Source organism: Drosophila willistoni, assembly GCF_018902025.1.
Source record: "Drosophila willistoni isolate 14030-0811.24 chromosome 2L unlocalized genomic scaffold, UCI_dwil_1.1 Seg168, whole genome shotgun sequence".
NCBI lineage: Eukaryota > Metazoa > Arthropoda > Insecta > Diptera > Drosophilidae > Drosophila > Drosophila willistoni.
In genome coordinates this window covers 1,205,421-1,226,594 of record NW_025814047.1, presented here as the reverse complement: position 1 = coordinate 1,226,594, position 21,174 = coordinate 1,205,421, and the positions used below count along the sequence as shown (strand labels likewise).

The 21,174-nt window shown below is 40.8% G+C and overlaps 1 protein-coding gene and 1 long non-coding RNA gene across 4 annotated transcripts in view; one reads left to right on the top strand and one right to left on the bottom strand.

Annotated features, from left to right (window-relative positions):
* LOC6643227 (SH3 and multiple ankyrin repeat domains protein 1) overlaps nucleotides 1-18,283 on the top strand; it is a 40,437-nt gene extending 22,154 nt beyond the window's left edge. For 2 of the 3 annotated variants that reach the window (XM_047009717.1, XM_047009718.1), the window contains 9 exons: nucleotides 8,385-8,510; nucleotides 8,585-8,916; nucleotides 8,979-9,147; nucleotides 9,435-9,629; nucleotides 9,799-9,865; nucleotides 12,664-13,071; nucleotides 13,562-14,180; nucleotides 14,269-16,248; nucleotides 16,307-18,283. In XM_047009717.1, the coding sequence (XP_046865673.1) occupies nucleotides 8,385-8,510; nucleotides 8,585-8,916; nucleotides 8,979-9,147; nucleotides 9,435-9,629; nucleotides 9,799-9,865; nucleotides 12,664-13,071; nucleotides 13,562-14,180; nucleotides 14,269-16,248; nucleotides 16,307-18,077 (5,667 nt within the window). In that variant the 3' untranslated portion in view covers nucleotides 18,078-18,283. The remainder of the gene's footprint in view (nucleotides 1-8,384; nucleotides 8,511-8,584; nucleotides 8,917-8,978; nucleotides 9,148-9,434; nucleotides 9,630-9,798; nucleotides 9,866-12,663; nucleotides 13,072-13,561; nucleotides 14,181-14,268; nucleotides 16,249-16,306) is intronic. The other variant, XM_047009719.1, reaches the window with a different exon arrangement.
* Nucleotides 3,489-4,019, bottom strand: LOC124459916. The gene is made up of 3 exons (XR_006953868.1): nucleotides 3,871-4,019; nucleotides 3,615-3,751; nucleotides 3,489-3,542 (listed from the first exon to the last, which is right to left on the bottom strand). It is a non-coding gene; the product is annotated as an uncharacterized LOC124459916 (long non-coding RNA).
* Nucleotides 18,284-21,174: the final 2,891 nt, after the last annotated feature.

Below are 21,174 nucleotides of genomic sequence, written 5' to 3'. Positions count from 1 at the left end.
GAGCACTTGGTGAGTGGGACACAAGCTAATGCCTAGTTGCGAGAGCACGTTCCGTTGTCATCAAATATGGTCTGCGGTCAGTTTCCTTCTTTCCTAAGCAAGAACAACTTTGCTGCAGCTGACTGCATAAATTTTTGTACAGAATTTCAACTTGTTTTTACCTTTTGGGGGCACCCTTCTACTTACCTCTTCTATGACTAGTATTTTACCGTTAAGTTGTGCACTACAAATTTGCAACAAATTGAGGCAATCTGCCTACGAGAAGGAAGAAAAAAAAACAGAATAATGAATATAACCAAAAGAATCGTCATCATGTGAAGCTTGTGGCTCTACTGTACCCACTACTACTATGACTGTGACTATGACTACTTACTGAAGAGGAAAAATGTTAATACTAGTTGACAGTTGCAGCTGCTCTCTCCCCACTCCACCAATCAGTGGTTAAGTGGGTGGGTGGGTGGTTTCAGGGGGAGGTAGCCAGCTGCCTTTTATCAACGGCAACGGCAGCAGCCATGCCATGTCTATCTATAAAAATATTTTTACGAATTTTTCACACCTGAGCAAAGATTGTGTAAAAAAAAAAAGAAACTGCAAACTGCAAACTACGCCAGAGCACTAAAATTGCATTGTTTATGCATAGAACCGTTGCCATATTGAAATGCCTTGCATTTGTGGAAATCATTTACATTTCCCTCTAATAATGGCATACACATTGCGTATACGCAATTTATTTCCATCAGAGAGGCCAATCCCCTGCGTCAACAATTGCACATAATAAGCAACAGTCCATGGCCAAGTTGATGGAGCTTCTCGTCCGCTCATTGTCATTCGACACCACCAGAGGAGGTCGTTTTGTTCAATCAATTGCCATAGCAATCCGAGCTTTGGCTCCCTGCCCCCCAAGGGCTGCTGCTTCTGGTGGTGCTGGAACTGCCTCATTGCCACCTTAATTGTTGTCTTGGTGACATGTAATTGCAGATTGCTGATCTTCGTCTCTGCGCTTTCTACTCATTCGTTTAGTTTCCTGTGGCACTTTTTTTTTTGTATATATATACTTATATGTATGATGAGCTGACCAAGTCCGCGAGCGAATATCCAAGTCCAACTAGTTGCTGTTGTTGTTGTTGTTGGAGTGGTGGGTCTATGTGGGTCAGGCAACGTGTTGAGGTGCATTGAGACGGAAGTTTGTTTGCCTGCCTGCCTGACTGCCCGCCTGACCGCTATATTTGTCTCTCTCTCTGTTTGTTTGTTTGTTTGTTTGTCTATTGGCACATGGCGGGGCGTTGCATTGATTTGAGCGAAAGGCTTTAAGGCAAAGCAGCTTGTGGCTATCAAACTTTGTGAAAGAGGCGTAACGGGTCAGTGGGCCTTGGTGAATTCAAGCCAAAGGGTTTTGTTAATCAGGTTAAATGGTTAATCTAGTTTGGAGTATTGGTCTTTTAGATCTTTCTCTTTCTGGAAAATATATTTTAGCAGTTTTCCATTAACAGAAATGTTTAATTTTCATTCCATTTTTAAGAGGATTGTTACTTGTTTATGCCCTGCGGAGGGGATTAGAAATGAGGTTTATCATAATTAATTTAAGTAGCAAGTATTAAGAATCAAACGTCGTGCTGCTGTTTATGGTGAGAGGGAGAGTTCAGCAGTTATTGTCCAGTTGTTTTCTGACACAAATTACACCTAGAGGGGCAATACAACAAGCGAACGATCGAATGAACGGTAGAAAGCCAAGTCAAGAAATTGGCTAGAACAAATCTTGAAATGGCAGATAGAAGTAGCCATTGGCAGATCGATTGGATAGCGTTGGCTTGGCCGATTGTGACCAGTGATCGGCGCACGTTTGGCATCAAATCGATTAGCGGACATGCGAGTGAGAAACTCTAGACACGACCAGTCGATTTGAATTGTGGACATTGTCGTGTGTCGTGTCCGTTTAGTGCTGCATTTTATTGTTCCACATCGACTGAAGCGGCGACCAATGATGGAACAGCCAATGACTTTGACATAGAAACGAAGGAAGTTGGAAAGTCAATTCGTAGCACTACTGCCTTTCACTGGGCTCAGCTCTCTGAAGATGAATGCGCCATGGTAAGCTGTAAATGTTGTTAAACCAGCTGGGGATTCCATCTGGTGACATATCCACCCTTAACTTACGTTAAACCAAGTGGGGAGAAGTGTGAACGATTTTGGGGCAAACAGGTGCAAGAATACACTTTCCAAAGGTATTCAAAATCATTTATTTTGAAAATTGCGCTTGTAACCCACTTCACTTGTGATTCTCAAGTAGTTTAGGCTTGACCGTTTGCCACTGGATCAAGAATAGAAAAGAGGTCGAATTTTGATCGATCTTGTTTCCATTTGTAATAAAAGAGTATTCAAATTGCGTGATGACATTGGGATGATCTTTCATTCATGTTTATTGCTGTTTGTTGTTTGTTTGTTGTTTGCAATGCGTCCATGGCGTCTTTCTGCTTCTCCCTTTCATGCATATTTCTTTTTCTCTTTCTCTTAGTCCCTTCTCTGCCCTGTTTCTTCGGTTATGAATATGAAAAATGCTGAAAGCATTTCAACGGTTCTTTAACCCCACGGCAAAGGCAACGACGTCGACGACGACGACCAGACATACCTTGGAAGTCAGAGTCTTCTTTGCCCCCTTCGTCCCTTTCTGGTTATGCAAACTTTACCCTGGCTACCATCCCCTTTTTCCATTACCATTTCCATCTCCCACCACATCTCTAGCTCATTCTCATTCAAATGGGCAGCATTTGTCGCCAGTTTGTAGAACTTGGGCCTAGACTCGACAAATTTGTAAAACATTTTCTTTCTATCTTACTCTCTCCCTTCCTCTACAGTTTGACAGTCATAATCGTATATAGTCTCTTGTTTTGAGGGTTTTTGTTTTTGTTTTGTTCTAATGTCTGCCTTAGCTTTGTTTATTTTTGTATTGCTTCTCCGGTGGCGGCGACTTAGGTTTGTGTGTCTATGTAAATATTGATTTTTCTTTCAGTGTGTTGTTCTCTGTGTGTCGTCGTCTGGGAAGTAAGCCCAAACCGAAAAGTTTGTTTAGGCAAAAACTGCATTGACTAACCGAAATGCGGCATATCCTGGGAATAAAAAACGAAAAGTCCAAGTGCAAGGTGAGAAATCAATCAACTTTTTAAGGATTGATATACTCTCAGGCATTTATGGCATTTTTCTATGTCTTGTAGTTCCTTTTCAAGTCCATTAGAGATACCTTTCGTAAATAGTATGTCTGTCACTTAGATCTAAGTACGTGAATCATGACTGCAGCTAAACGGAGCGCGAGAGAGACAGAGTGAAGGAACATCATTGTCATGCTTTATCTGCCACACCTCCCTCGTTGTGTCCTTCTTGTTTGGATTTTTTTTTAAGCAGCTCAAGCAAAGAATTCCATGCAACATTGTCAACAGTTAATCTCTGAAAGGTCTGGCTGAAGCTATCTCCTTTCTCTTCCACTTGCAGCATACCACCGTCTTCCTCTTCGTCCCTCTCGTTGCTGTTTTATTGCAAATGCCTGTCACCTGCATTCAGTTGGTGAAGAAGAAGAAAAGCTTATGTCCACATGCCTCACATACAGGCATGTCCATACATACATACATATATATATCCATCTATCCATCCACATCCTGCAACTATTTTTCTGCAATTTTTAGTTCACCTTTCCACGTTGGCGGCTGTCAATGTCCTTTAGCCCTCTGGTTTGTCTACTCGTGCTCTTCCTCGTCGCTGTCTAAATGCAGCAAAGTGTAAAAATATGAATGGCTTATGGCTCTGATGGGGCTGCCGCCACGCCCCCCTCATAGCAAATAAATTTTCAGTCATAGTCAAGAGGGAGTTCAATGCACTTACCACTTTGATGATAAATGTTTAGTCAGCAGCAACACGGGAAACAGCGGCCCAAACGAAGTCTTCAACACTTTCTTCTCTCTTCGTTTTTCTTTTTTTTGTTTCTTTTTTTTTTGTAGCTTGAAAAGATTCTGCTTTGTGATTCCTGTAGGTGGGCATGGGCATGACAAGAACATCGCTGTTGCCCACGAAAAATCTAGAGAAACGAAACTAGTTTGGTTTTTTCTTTTCTGCAACAGCAGCAGCAGAAGAGTCTAGTCAACTAAAGGATGGTTTGGGATGGGATGGGTTGAAATGGGTTTTTGGTATGGGGATCTCTTTTCTTGTTCTTGTTTGAATGGCGTTGACTTTGAAGCGGAGCAGCTTGTCTCCAGCTTCAGGCGGCAAACAACACGTTCACGTCATTGACCCTAAAAAGGGAGGAGGTGGAGCAGGAGCAGGAGGAGATCACCTTACTAAATGCATATACACACACCCAGCATACAGCAAGATACAGGAGATGGAGATGCTAAAGAAGATCAAGTTTGCACCCCCCGAAAATGCAATCAACCTTTAATTAATTACAACAATCCAGTTCAATCGGAGCAGAAAGCCAATGTACGCATAAATTAATGTGTGTGCCCCCACAAGTCACCAGTCACCAAACCTTCCCCCGCAAATACACGCACACACACACACACACACACACACAGTGAAAAACTTTGGCCTGCCAAGTTCAAACCCTGGCCAAGAATGCGCGCCCAAGCAAAATATATAAAAAAAATAAAAGGGGCAAAAGGGGCAAAAACCAAAATCGAACATAAAAAGTCATTTAAAGCGCCGCCAACAAACAACTTGGATGGAAACCAGTTTTCAATTCTCTTTGAGTTCAAGTTTGCGACGACTGCGCATTGTTCGCCTTCGAGAGAACTTCCAATTCAAGTCCAGGCTTTTGTGGTTAACCACAGGCATCAGCAGCCGCATCCACAGCCACATCCACATCTCAGACTCGGCATCAGGCAAAATTTATAAGATGATGTGACTGGGCGATCTTGCTTGGCTTGGCTTGACTGGGCTGGGCTGGGCTTGAGCTTGGGTTTGGGCTTGGGGAGTGCAGCTCAAGTTGGCGGAGTGTGTTGCCAGATTACATAAATTGATGTTGAAGCTTCTTCTTGCAACTTGAGAAGCAGAATTCGATCCAAAATGGTCTCCCTCCTCCAGTGAAAAAAGGAACGCGGCGGCACGGGCAATAAAATGTGTTAGACACAATGGAAAAATTTGTGTTTTCGAACTCGAGACAAAACCCAAGGCGGCTGATTGTGAGTTTTGTGCCAGAAAAAAAAGACAAAAAAACAAAGAAACATTTGAGTAAATATTTGTTCTAATTAAAAGTTGAAGGCGACAAGGGGATTGCCTTGAAAAGTGAATTTGCCAAACAAATTGTTATCATCATTTCTCTATACTCTAATTTTAATTTATTTGTGATTTGAAGACTTTTAACTAACTTTGGACTAAAACTTAGTCACGCATTTCAATAATATTGTGCTTGAAGGGCTATTCAAGATTAAAAACAAAACTTTCAAGACTCAAGTCAATCGAGTTTCATGGTTTAAAGAGATTTATAAAGAATTTTCACACCAATTTTCAAGTTAAGCGGTCAATTATAACTTTGGATTGGCAACAGTGCTTCGAGAAAAACACGTTAGTAGATTTGCATTCCTTTTTAAGCGTTATCACATCACTGAAAAGTCTATAATAATTTCATAAATCAAATCTAATTTTTCAAAAACCTTTTAGGGACTTATTCATAAAAAAATAAATCATTGAAAAGTGAAAAGAAAACATTACAAAAGTGTTAAATGCAATCAAATTTAAATGAATCAAATTCATTTAAATATTAAAAAGTTTAAAAATTCGACATGGTAAATCCTAAATAGATATATAATTTAAAAGAGATTATTAACTAAACTTAATCTTTTAGTGACCGTAGTTTTAGTGTTATTTATCATCGTAGTGAAATCTTAAAAAGTTTATTGATTTCCATTAAATTTAAGATTTTTTTAAATTATTTGGCATCTTTTAAAAATAAGCCAACAAAAAGAGACAGGTCCAAGTGAATATTGGATGGTTATGGTTTATGGTCTTTAAATGAAGCTTGACCATAGCGAAGGAGAGTGAGGACCCCAAAAAAGTTGTATGGCAAAAGTTTTATAAACTATAAAAATAATGCTCAAAAAAAAAAATTGTTGACACTAATGAGACCATAAATGTAAAATGCCGGCCAAAAAGCACCACAACAAGCTTCAAGCCAATCCGTGACTTTAACTGCAAAATGCGACTCTAATTGCTGGCAATAGAATGAGATTACGACTAGCCACAACTAGAGACAACAACAACAGCAACAACAACTAAAGCAAAAACAACTTGCAACAGATGGCCAATGGAACGGAGTTAAAGGCGACCCACTTAGTTAGTTCAGTTTAGACCGCTTCGGGTATTTACTTTTTGCTGAAACTGTGTTTATGTTTACCTATGAGTTAGCTTTCAATCAACAAATGCAGCAACAACAGCAGCAGCAACAACAACAACGACACCAACAACAAACTACTGTTTAACAATATATCAATGATGCCCATTGTCGATGTTGTTGTTCTTGTTGTAGTTGTAGTTGTCGTTTGTCTTCTTATTATTCATCTTATTGGAACAGGAAGTTGCTCATTTTGACGGGGGGCCAAGTGCTTTTCACATTGACATTTACTTGACTGTATATATATACTTGATCTTGGTTGGTTTTCTCTCACACACTTGCCGGCCTGTCAAACTACTGATGCGGGTGTGACTCTCAAACTGTTTTCATTGAATTGATTACTCATCCCTCCATAGGAGACATAAAAAGTAAGGATATAATAGTTTGCTTTGCCTGTAATTTATGAACAATGCGGCAAAGCCACACCCACTCCGCTCTCCACCACTCTGCGCCCTCTTCATCATAGCAACCACTAAACAACCAAATATGTCGAATACACATTCCGCATGCCCCACTTTGTTGCACACACACACATACACAGAAATTTATGGCTGCACAAATATAAAACGCAAAAAGGGAAACGAAAATGAGCAAAAACACTGTTTCCAATGCTCCAAGTTCTAAATTACTTTTTAGCAGCTTGCCAGGATCAGGACCAGGACCAGACCAGGGCAGAAAGTCAGACACGTCCAGGGCCGGGCCGTCACCCTTCGAATACATAGAGTCTCGTATATTCTTACGGATTGAATAATCGAAATCAAAACTCATAAAAATGCAATTTGCGCAAACAACTATGACTTTAAGCAATCTCAAAAGACGAGGCTCTGCACCCCAATCTCCCCTCTCTCCACTCCCCTACCTCATACTTACAACCTGCACATGAACCCAAAACTTTCATCCCAAAGTTAAATCCAAAATCTAAATCTGAATTCCGGGGTCTAGGGCAGCGACGTGTCTGCAATTTGCATGTGCATGACCAAGTTGGCTAAAAGCGATGGCAAGAAAATCACCCCAAAGCGGGGGCAGGCATGGCAAGGGGGGAGGAGTTTGGAGAGGAGTTTGGGGTGACAGTGAGTCGCCGCCATAAAACCCATTTGGCGCATAGCAGTTAACGTGTCGGCGGAAGCAGAAACGGTAGCAGCATTCGAGTGGCGGAGTGGGAAGGTCGACAAGAAGTAGGAAGTTACAGTGGGTGAAAGAACACATTAGTTTGTTACGTTGGAAATATATACATGCCCCTGGAGGGTGTTGGTGGTGGTGGTTTCCCATCCCACTTAACTGAAAGGGCTGTCGCTACCCTGCATTAGTAGGGCAAAAGGTTTGTCCATCAAATAAGTCCTCGATCCAGCCCACTTATGGAAATAAAGTATGCAAGTCGTCGAGCCAACTGGGGTATGTTATGTCTAAGAATAGAAAGAAAGTATTGGGGTTTAATATGTGGTTAGCTATTAGAATACATATACTTATGTACATATTTTCTATTGATGGAAAATGCCTTTAAATAGAAAACTCGTCCTCTTTATGGATCATTTGCATATGGATGAACTAGTCGCCTATGATTATGATTAACTGCTCGTTTTAATGGCAACATTTGGCTCTCGTTACGATGATGTGAAAGCATTGCCTACTTAAGGGCGCAACCCATATGTGTGCACGCACACAACATACTTGGGTTCTGTGCATAATTAATGCAATGTCACCATCGCCAGTTATACACTTGAGACCAACACATGGAACTCCTCCCTTTATGACGCCCTGCGCTCTTCCCTTACCCACTCTTGCCAAGGGATATCCTTGTTAGTGAACATAGAACATTTTTTGTTTAATTAAAAAAAGCATGAAATTTGCCACTTAAAAGGCAAATGGTGAATTATGAATGAAATAAGTCGTTCGTACGTTCGTTTGGTTGACGCTAGATGGCGCTCTTTAGAGCGAAACCGGAAGTCTTTTGTACTTTTTGCACAACTTGAGCACGACACCGTCACAACTGATGTCTCATTTACTTTTGCAGGAACTCAAGGAGAGCTTCAACTATGGTCTCTTTGCACCACCCTCCAATGGCAAGGCTGGCAAATTTCTAGATGAGGAACGACGTCTGGGTGACTATCCATTCAATGGACCAGTGGGCTATCTCGAGGTGAGTGTTGACATCGAATCAGTCGGTTCGACTGCCAAAATCGACGACATTTTGACATTTTTCTAATTTTCCAGCTCAAGTACAAACGTCGCGTTTACAAAATGCTAACTCTAGATGAACGTCAGTTGAAGGCTTTGCATACGAGGGCCAATCTCCGACGCTTTCTCGAATGCATCAATGGGGGTCAAGTGGAGAAGATTGCCAAAATGTGTGCCAAAGGTTTGGATCCGAATTTCCATTGCTCAGAGAGTGGGGAGACTCCGCTTAGTGTGGCAACGGGTGCCAAGAAGCCAAATAAACTGCTCATTGCCCTGGTCAATGGTGGAGCTCTGTTGGATTATAGAACAAAAGATGGAACCACAGCTCTGCATCGAGCAGTCGAACACGATTCCCTAGAGGCAGTCAGGTAGATTTCGAAATCAAGTCTTACTTTGAGCTTTTGCCAATATTAATGCCTTTTATTTTTAGCACTCTGCTTGAGTTGGGTGCTTCACCTAATTATCGTGATGGGCGTGGCATAACGCCTCTATATATCTCGATAACCCGCAAATGTGAGGCGAAAATTACAGAAAGTTTGCTGCATGATCATGCCACATTGGGCATACAGGATACACAAGGCTGGAACGAGGTTCATCAGGTGAGTTGGTGACGGTCCATCAAAAGGGATCTTGGCTTTAGATAGAACCATTTGTCCCATAGAATTTAGATTAACTGGTGTTGGCTCTTTTTATGGCCACCAAAGAAAAGAAAACCAAATGAAATTGCTAATTTTGAATCTACTCTCTCTCTCTCTTTTTCTTTCTTTCTCCGAACTATTGAACTATTTCTATCTAACCTTGTCTAAAACCAAACAAAACAAAACAAAAAACAAAACGCTTTTTAACCAACTCTATAAACTGGGTCTATTGGGCTCTCTGGCTCCAGGCCTGTCGTCATGGCCTGGTTCAGCATCTGGAACACTTGTTGTTCTACGGTGCTGATATGGATGGACGCAATGCGTCCGGTAATACCCCGTTGCATGTTTGCGCTGTTAACAACCAAGAGGCTTGTGCTAGAATGCTTCTCTTTCGTGGCGCACAACGTGGCGCCCAGAATTTTGCCAACCAAACTCCCTATCAGGTAAACTTTAGACCAAAAACAAAAATAAATGGAAATTTTATGTAGTCTTAATTTGTAGAGTATTTACTAGTATTTATCTTAAGTATTGTAGTCGGTAGTCTTGCTTGTAGTTAGTCGACAATATTGACAAGAATTGGACATTAACTAATGTTAATTTTCATTTCTCTAGGTTGCTGTCATAGCTGGTAACTTGGAATTAGCTGAAATTATTGAGAATTACAAATCGGAAGATATTGGTAAGTACATCTAGAGCCAAATTCAATATCATCTTCATCATTATCATCAATCGCCAACCGAAATCATCCTTGACCTGTACTCGACATTTGACATTATCTTTACACACTCATTACCGAAACTCACTCAATCGTATACTCATCTCTACAAACAATATTCGTAAATATTCGTATACATTGTATATTCCGTTTGTTCTTATTATAATTTAAAGTTAATACAGTACACTTGACGCTTACAAATTAGAAATATTAGCAATTCGAATTTCGTAGAAGTTTAAACTTGAATTTAATATTGAAGTGTTCTTTATTTAACGACAGGAAAGCCTCTACTAGGTTATTCAAGATCAAATAAACCTCTCTCTGCTTCAAAATATTTTTCGATTTTTGATAGGTTTTCAACTGTGATAAATTTATTCTTAGAAACGAATGAAGAGTTCCTGGAAAAGCTTGATAAAAGTGTTCTAGGAAAGCAGACATGGATGTAGGTCTTAAGTGTTTATAAATCAGCGTTTTATAGTCTTTTTTAAGGCAACAAAAAAATTAAACAACATTTTGTCTCAAATAAATACCAGCATATTTTTTTTTGAGAAAATTTAAGTGAAAACTTTCAATTCAGTCTTCAAAAGAACATTATTTCAAAGGCAGTACACAAAAAGCGAGCAGGTTGTCTCTATAGCTATTTCAGTAAGCACAAATGGCAATAGAAAAGCCACCAATGCTTAAACTTGTAGAGAATTACAACTAAATTAATCGAAAAGAGATTGGCAATGCCAAGCAGATTTGATGAATATTTTTTTGATACTGCGTGTTCTTAAGGATTAAAAACCTAATATAGAGTTTAAAAACGATATTACTTATAGTCATTTTGGATAAGTGAATAAGAAGATTTTCGTTTCAAATCCAGAGTATTGTTAAGTGCATCTCTTAAACATGATATTGTTAAGGACAAACTAACGAAGTACCTTTGCCTATGAAATCAAACGGACTATGACTGTGTTGTCAATGAAAGATACGTTTTGGATTAAAAACTGCGAATTTGAATGACACCAGAACGATCAGAATTAATTACTACAAGCTACCGAAATAGTTTAAGCCCATCCATTTTCTACTGATAAATCTTAAATGCACTTTGCTTAAGTATAAAATAATTGTCAATGTAAAGCTGAACTTATTAATTTGTGTAAGACTTTAGGCAAATACATAGCATTATTTTATTAAGATTTTCTTTTTAGGGTTAATATCAAGAGTTTCTCTAAAGATTCTTCAAGTAAAAGCAGTCAATTTTTAAACGAGTAGGAACAACACCTAAATTTTATAAATTATAGTTTTCATAATAATTTGCGAGCGTCTACTGTAATTGGTTCTCTATACATATATAAACTGTATCTCTTTCGATTTATCTCTTTATCATGATATAAAGCTCTCTCTCCTCTCTACTCAATCTATTTACAATCTGATTTTTAACTTTAAATATTTTGCTCTTAATTAGTTGACCAGTGGTTTTTTTTAATAACTATATATATACTTTGGATATTTCCTCGGATAGATATATGTTTATTATGATTACCTAGAATTTTATTTAACCACAACTGCCTATTAGTTTAGTCAGGGATAGCCGAATGTTCGTATCGACCAATCCAATAAAAATCCAAATACGGATACATCGAATTCCATTTTGGTGACGTACATTCTTAATAAGCAGCAATCAAATTCATTGAATCTTCATTCCCAAGTGTCCATACTGTTCCATAAATCAATTCTGTTTACCCATTTGACACAAGAATCATTGGGCTCCTTCTTTTTTCGTCTTTCCTTCTTTATATTATATATAATCTCCATATCATACATACCATATGGTTCTTTCCCCAAAAAACCAAAATAGTGTATAATATATTAGTTAAAATACCTTAACGTTATTTATCACATGTTCTCTCTAATGGTCAAAGACCATTCCTTTTTTTCCTGGTGTTTTTTTGGTATGTATTTTGTGGCATAAACTTTTTTGTTGGCATTTTTGTATTTGGCTTGTTCAATTTTTCCGATTGGAGGTTTTTTTTGTTTCCCGGAATCTCATATTTCTATCATCATATATGTAAACACATTTTATTTTTAGTTAAACATTTTTTCCATGTACTCGGTATTGATTGTTCCAAAAATAAAAACATGGACCATATTGCTTCACTTTGGGGTCCATGTTGCATCCACATATATTTTCTTGTCTCTCTTTCTCTCTCTTTATATAAATGTATCTTTCTGTCTTCATCTCTCTGTCATATATATATATGTATATCCTTTTACTCCTTGTATGTAGCGAGCATTTTTAGAATGTTTCGTGTTTTTTTGTTAGTTTTGCCTTTTCTTTTGTTGCTTTTTGTATACTGGGCCAATATATATATCGATGTGGGCAGTAAGTAAGTGTGCGAAAGAGTAAGTAAAGTGTGTATTAACTAAAGTGAAATCGGTGCTAACGAATATTACTATATATACATAAACATATATATCTACATATACATCTAGCTTGGGTTTAGGGTTATTAATTATAGAGCTTTTGTGTGTTGGTTCGTTTTGATTTATCAAGAACAAAGCAAAAACAGAAAAAAAGATTGAGTAGAGCGTAGTACAGAGGGCCAGTTCACTTGGAACAAATCCAGATGGTATCAGATACAGACCAACCAACCAACATTTGACCCCGACAGAAGAACGCATTCCCCTTAACCCACACCCACACATTCCACCCACACTTACACACACATGCAGTTACTACAGTTAAAAGCGTCCTACATCCTCCTCTTACACTACAGTACCCTTCCGCGGACCACCTCGCTACAATCCCAAGCGTCGTTCGGGCATTGGCTGGCTAAGTGCCAATGGTTCATCTAATGTTGCTATGTTAGCTGCGTCTGGCGGTGCTCTTGGTGGTGCTCAGACGGTGGTCACAAATGGCATTGCCAATGGTGGCGGCAATCTAATGATGATGCCTCCCCATCATCTTGCCCTGCATCCCCAAATGCAACAACAACAACATCATCATCATCACCATCTGATGCACCACCAGCAGCACCAACAGCCGCATCTACAGCATCTGCATGGACCGCCGTCGCCTTGTCCCTCGGAGCACATGTTAGGTGCCTACAGTTCGGCCAGTTCGAGTCTATCCGAGGGCTCATCGGGACATCGTTCGCATGAGGATGACATCAGCATTGTGACAGGTAAAGAGAATAATCACCACCAACTCACTCAATTTCCAATTTGATTTGCATATTTTGGTTTTTAAGTTAAATTATTATTTACATGTGTTTTTTTTTTTAAACAGTCAGTTTAAGTTAGTTTTAAGTATAATTCTCGTCCCTACTTGTACATAAATATCAACTCAGTCACAGGTTAAGTATATAAATTAAAATGTTAAGCATGTTAGTCTTAGATTTATGCATGATTTGTTTAAGAAGAGATATCCCGACATTCTCCACCAATCGATGGGGAAAGAAATCCTTTCTGTTTCGTTGCGAGAGAGATTCGTTCTCTGGTTTGTCCATATCCTCAATTCATTTTGCATTCGCTTTTGCCTTTGCCACTCAGTGTTCCTTTGCATGTACTCCCACTTCGTCCACCCACTCTCTTGTGTTCACCACAAATAAATTAAGGATCATCCTCTCTGTAGTTTTATTTTTTATTCAAATCTCCTCCTCAACCCGTCAACAGACAAATCCCTGGGCGATACCAGCGACATTATCAGTGACTCATCGGGCGTTGGCACCAATTCAGATTCGGCTGCCTGTTCCATTGGTCATCCCAGCACTACGGTTGTATGCATGGAGCCTTATGCCGGCCAAACTGTCGGCCATATACGTCTCCAGCCTGGCGATGTCATCGAAGTGGTGGGCAGCACCGATTGCGGTCTGCTCGAGGGTTATGTTCGAGGCACCAATCAATCGGGCTTCTTTCCCGCCGATTGTGTGCAGGAGGTGAATTTGAGGCAGAAGCACATTACAAATGTGATGACTGCCAGCACGGGAATGCCGGTGGCCCATCAACAGTCGGTAGCGGGCGTCCAGCAGCAGCAGGCCTCGTCTTCTTCCTACCAGGGATCACCGCAATTGAGTTTGGGCGGACATTCGGGCAGTTCGAGCACTTTGCTCCAGCAACCACATCAATCGCCCTCATTGTCCATGACCAGTAATGGTTCCTGTCAACAACAGCAGCAGCAGCAGCAGCCACATCAACTCTCAAACAATGGAGGAGTTGGAAACGATTTAATCGTCAATAACCACAATTCCATTGGGCAATATAGCAGCGCCACAGCTCCACGCATCAAAAAGAGGTGAGTTTCCTACCATCGGATGCATTTGACAGTTGCCCCAATTACAATCACTTTCTCTTTTTCTCCTTCATCCCTTGGGGGGAATTAGCGCCTACAATGCTCCACGTTCGGTGGTCCTTCATCGCGCCAAGCGCGGCTTTGGCTTCATTTTGCGCGGAGCCAAGGCTAGCTCCCAGTTGATGCAGTTGCGTCCATCGGAACGTTTTCCGGCATTGCAATATCTAGATGATGTGGATCCCGGGGGTGTGGCCGATATGGCTGGCCTGAAACCAGGTGACTTTCTGCTGACCATTAACGGGGAGGATGTCAGCGCTGCTTCCCATGAACAAGTGGTGGAGATGATTCGCTCGGCGGGTGCTCTGGTCAATATGACAGTGATTTCACCACAATTCCCACATCAGATGCAGGCTACGGCTCAATATCTGCCCAGTGGTGGTGGAGCAGCAGCTGCCACAGGAGTAGGAGGAGCCAGAGGTGCAGGTGGCAGTCAGCATTTGTCCAGTGGTCCGAGTACACCGCAAAGTTCTCATCGTCAGTGCGCCACATTGCCACGCAAAATGGCGGGAAGTCATCTCAATGGTGGTAGTGGTGCCTCCTCTGCAGGAGGCAGTGTTCGTATGGCGCCGATGCCACCGCGTCGTGATCCCAAGACGACACTGAGTGTGGGTCGTGCTAGGGCCAAGTCCATGGTGGCTGGTCTCGAGAACGGGGGCGAAAAGGATCAGGATGATGTGCCCCACACCAAATCCAACTCGGTGGAATCCATTGCCACGCCGACGCCGAATCATCAGCAAGCCAGTGGAGGACCTGGCACTCCAGTTCAATTGCGCACGGCCAGCATTAAGGCACGACCCACCTCGAGTCGGATTACGGCTGCTGAGCTAGAGGAGCTCTTCCAGCGACAGCAGGGCGAGGGCAATGCCTCGAATGCCAATCGTTATGCCACCATGATGACCAGCTCACGCTTCCAGTCGGGCACGGACAGTGGAGCGGCTACTCCGCCAGCCACAAATGGATCGCCGATGAGGACTGCTGGTCCCCTGGTCTATGGCAGTGTGGCGGAAATGAAGCGCAAGGCCGCCAGGAGTAAGCACGGTAGCGGCACATTGCGTGGCAAGCCCGTGGCCACGCCCACAGTGGGTGGGGCAGGCGCAGGCGGTGTGGGAGGCGGTGGACGTGATCTCAAACGTTTCCATTCGACCCCTGATCTGCATGGAGCTCAACTGCATGGCTCTTCGTCATCCATTTGGCAAGCTGTGGGCAAAGGTCATCACTCGCAGGACGATGTGGCCACGTTGCATGCTTCACTGCAGCGCCTCAATTTGGTGGACGGCAAAGCTGCTGGACCCGGAGCAATCCTACCACCTCCGAATCATCCACCGCCGCCTCCTCCAGTTGGCCAAGTCGTCAAGGTGGAGACACGAAGCAGTGTCTCCGAATACGAGAGCACCATCTCGTTGCAGCAGAAACTAAAGAAGCGCACCGAGAACGATGCCGTCACCTCGGCGGCCATTGATGGAGTCCAGAGCAGTTTCAATCCCTCGGCCAATGCCAAAATCTATGCATCACCGCAGGAACTGCGCAACGTGATGGCCTGGAAATTGCGTCAGGGACAGGATAAGAATCTGTCCGAAGTGCCAACTAATGCCCACCCCCAGCAGCAGCAGCAGCCGCAGCAGCATCCAACAATTAGTCAGTATGCTGCTCCCACTCAGATACGAGCTGCCCCCACTCCACTTGCCTCGCATTACGCGGCGCCTCAAGTTCAACAGCAACCACAGCCGCAGGCTCCGATTCAGCAACAGCAGCAGCAACCGGCTCCACAGTCGCCTCCAGCACCACCGCCGCCAGCACCAGCCCCACCAGCACCATCGGCTCCAGTTCAAAATGGTTCCAGCGTCGCCGTCGCCTCCAGTGGTTCAGCTCCACCCATACCCGAGCCGGACTACAGTTGCAGCGAATCCGATGGGGAGGATGAGAATTCCATTCTTGTGGCACGGAATACCAAGTTAAATGAGAAAATTGCCCTCTTCGATGTGCCAGAGACCAGCGGCAATAGTCAGGCCAGGTAAGAGGTATACTTTCTATCGGTGAATCCTGTTTAAGCCAATCTCTTTTGCTTTCAGTGGCAGCAGCTCGAATTCGGGCAGTGCTTCGATATCGCATTCCTTGTCCGTTGAGGAAATTCAACGCATTCGAAGTAATCTAAAGACCTCGAAATCTTCACCCAATGGCTTCAATCCCAAGAAGGATGATGTGGAACAGCAGCCACAACTGCTGCAACCCCCGGAAGATGAGTGCGATAACAGCAGCTCGGGTGTTAGCAGTGATCAGGAACATTTACTGGCCTCCGGCATGGCCAGCAAACCCACTGATACCATCAAGAAAAAGCCATCAGTCACCATTGTCGAAGAGCCGAAGACCATACCAGATCATCATCCAGCTGCGGTCCAGGTAACCACCACCACCAAACCCATGGCCAAAACCACAATAAGCATAGGTGGTGGTAATGCTCCGGTGACAATGAACAATAGTAATCATAGCATTAATGTGGCCAATGCGGCGGCTGCCTATGAGGCGGCTGCTACCAAATCCTCATTGCCAATCAATAACAATGTCAACAACACCACCAATCACAACAACAACACAACAAACACACCACTAGCAGCAGCAGCAGCAGCAGCAGTAGCCACATCAACAACCACGCTGACTGTTAAGCAACTTGTACAGCAGCAACATGCTCCAGTTATCCAGCAACAGCAGCAACAACTGAGCTCAAAACCAGTCCAGAGCAATCTCAAAGCATTGCCCAATCAGAGTCAATCAGTGTTGAGTCCCCAGGTCTTGGGACGTATACCCAATGTCCATCATCATCAGCAGCAATTACAAATGCAACAACAACAACAACAGCAGCAACAACAATTGAATCCAAATCAAAAGCTAATAGCCACCCAACAACAGATATTGCAGCAACAGCAGCAACAACTGGCCCATCAGCAACATTTGCAACAAATCCTTAAAGCCAAGGCAGCAGCTGCCGGAGGAGCCAGCAATACGGCCGCTCTGGTGGCCAAGCAGCAGCAACAACTGCACAAAGCCGGCAGTGGCCACGACTCCGAGTTGGAGCAACGTTCCGACTTGGAGGATGATGATGGGGAACTTAGTCCATCGCCTCCTGCAAAGGCATTCCAACGACACAATTCGCTAACACGCAAACAAGCGGCGGCCATTGCCATGCAGCGGGGTGTAACCCGCAATCCGGCCGTATCGCTGATGCAATTGCCGCCTCCACTCGAAAACGACAGCGATGGTGAGCAGCAGCAGCAGCAGCAACAGCAACAGCAGCAGCTGCAGCAGCAGCAATCACAGCAACAACAGATGGCCACGCATATTGTGGGCATGTTGCCCAGCGGCCAATTGGTGGCTGTGCCATCTGGCGCTGTTGCCGGTGCTGTTGCTGTTGCTGCTACTGGTCCTGGTGCTGGTGGAGCGACTGTGGCGCAGCCGGGCAACAACAATTTGCAATTGTGCACTGAGAATATTGTTCTGGCACCGCCGCCACAATTCTGCGATTGTAATGATGCCCAGCACGCGCCACAGCCGCATATGCCGGCCCAATATACGCATACCCAACAGCAGCAGCAATTGCAACAGAAACAACGCCATCAGCAACTGTTGCAGCTGCAAGCCCAACAGCAGCAGCAACAACAACAACATCAGCAGCAGCAACAGCATCATCAACAGCAACATCTTCAACAGCAACATCTTCAGCAGCAACAGCAACAACAGCTCCATCAACGTTTGTCTGGCGGTGCTGGGGCTGGAGCCGTTGGCACATTGGGCCGTGTGCGAATTGTGGGTGCCATGCCCAAGGCCAATCACCATAGATTGCATTAAGCGATCGGAATGAATCGGAGATATCTACATACATAAGTGAGAGAAGGAAATCTAGAAACCATTTGCCAAATCGTCGTTAAATCGTTTAAAATATACATACATAGTGTTAGTTCTCAACAGTCATTGCCATTCACAACGAATAGCTGCGCGCACTTGAAAAAGAAAAAGAAATACAACAACAAAAGAAACAAAAACATTTAGCAAATTTAAACATAAATAACAAAACAAAAACAAGAAAATATATATACATTGTTGCATAATTCAGCATAGCATAATATTAACAGAAAACGAAAGAGAAAAAAGAAAAAACAACTTTCAAGTTCAAAGAGGGAAAAAGCAAAAAGAGAGAAAAGAATTACAATTACCCCATATAATTACTTTTATTTTTATCAATATCTATTTAATGCAAATACACACACACAAACCACTATACTTGTGTGTGTGTTTATATGTATTCTGTAGTATATATATAAATATATATATGTATACCTATGTATTTATTGCGTGTGATATAAATTTATGAAGGAGCAGAGATTTATGCAATATCTTTAGTTAAAACACGATTGAAAACAAACTGAAAAGAAATAAAACACCTAAGAAGTGAATTCTTATCGTGTTTTCAATATCTTTTTAGTCTGTTTTCGAGCTGCACAATAACAACAACCACAATAAGAACATTCATTTAAAGTTTAACATTAATCGACAATTATTATTATTATCATTATGTACTATTATTATTATTATTATTATTATTATTATAATTATTCACTATTATTAACTAACTCTATATGCATATATTTGATTTTTTCGCCAATTTCGCGTAATTCGTAATCGTTAAATGAAAATATTGAAAAGGCGACGCAGGGCCCAGGTAGAGAGTTTATTTCAAGTGCATTTCTTCAGTATCCATCCATTAATCAAACACAGTCTCACAATCAATCGAAGCATTATTCGTAACTAACTAATATGCACAAAAACATAATACATTTCAAATGCAAAACAACTAATAATAAACAACAATAAATTAATAAATAAACGAACGAGAGAGAAAACAGAGAGAGAGAAATTGCACCACGTAACAATAATTATTGAATTTGAGCATTTAGCCGAATTTTCGAGTCAAGTTAAAAATGATAAACAACAGTTAATAAACTAAATAAATAATACATTAAAAACTATTTGAATAATACTATAAAAATCTAAAAACAGTTTTTAAATATACATATACTTAATATGAATATATTAATAATGCGGAAAATTTTATAGAATAATCTGACAATGAAGAGAACCCAAAAAAAAAAAAAACAAAAACGTAAATTTTTGCTAGTAAAATTTACAGATTTTTACTTTTAAACAAGTTTTTTGTATAATTGTTTTTTAGAACGACTACAACAACAACAACCAAAAAAGAAAACTGAAAAATTTCACTTGCTAGACAAAACGAAAAAAGATTGAAAAATGAGAAAAACAAACTATTGAAAAGAGAACGAATTCTCGAATGAAAATTTACCAACGCTTAATGGAAAATATTACCGCATTAGGCAAAATACCCCATCCTGAACCCACAACATCAAATATTATTATACATATACGAACTATATGTATGTATTTGACAGCAAACAGTTATTATTATAATAACTAAGGCTGATTTTATTGCAAAATACAAAAAATATATACACACACACACATTTACATACATACATATAAAACATATAAAATTGAAGACAACTTATTAATGAAACAGAAAAGAATGAAAACAAATATTAACTCAACTAACCGAAGCAAGTAAAATGCATTTAAAGATGAATATTGTGTATTTCGAATCGAATTGGCAGGGCCGCGGCACCTTTTCACTAGTGTTTAAGTGTTGGAAAGTTACAAAAAAACAGAAAAATAGAAAACAGAAATAACACTAGCATTTAATTTAGAATTTTAGCACACTTTTTAGTTCCCGCAATAGTTGATATGTAATTAATTTGTAAATTGTTTTTAGTTCTCCACACTTTACCACTTTACCCCAAAACCTTCAGTCCTCCCCAAAAGAACCCCACCTTCTCCCATTCACAACCTAAAAAAAAAACACAAAAAGCTTATTACATTTTAAGTTAAAAGATTGCCTTAGATTCTAAATAGAGAACTCCAAGGCAATTCCTATAACTAAATATACATATAAATATAAATTATAACTATTCAATCCATTAATGAGTAAATGCTAACAGTTCTTCGCCCTTTCCCATCTAGTTGGGAAGTCACGTAGGTAACAAGATGAAAAGAAACATTATAAAATGAGAAATTATTATATAAAACTAACAAAAGAAAACAAAAAAAAAAAGAAAATTAAGCACACACCATTTATTTATTTTAAGTCATAAATATATGCAAATATTGTATTACGAAACATGCGTATGATGGAATCAATAAATATGAATGAAAACTACTATATATTTGATTATTTTACTAGTACTTAGTAAGTACTTTCGTAACGAACTAAATAAAGTTTTTTTCAACGAATTTCCGAGGATTCTTAAGCCCGCTCAAAAATGTTAGATGGAAAAGGTAATTCATTTTATATGGAACTTAAAGTAGTAGGGTGAGTACGACTCATTATTAGTTATAAAGTCAGTGAAAGCTGCAGTCTGTAATCATTATAGCAGGATTATTAGATTCTACGGGTCCCGCTCTTTCAAAGAGCTGTAAAAAGACTCTTAAAAAGACACTATTTGGATTCACCTAAAATGATCTTCATATAGAAATGTCTCTGAAATTATACTTACTAAGGCTTTGGTCGAACAACATTTAGAAAGCTTATATAATAAGAAGAAATGTTAGATATGTCGATATACAAAATTAACATTACATTTTTAGTGCCAATTCCATAAATTAGGCAGGTTGGTTAAAATAAATAAGATGAAATAGTCTGCCAGTATACATACCAAATTTAATATCTGTAGCTGTTATAATTTTTAAGGAAATTATTTTTATATAAATTCTGGGGACAAAAGGGGGCGTGGCCAAAATAAAAAAGAAACCTATATACTTACATAATACACAAGTCTACATACCAAATTTGGTGGCTCTAGCCATGGACATGGCCAGA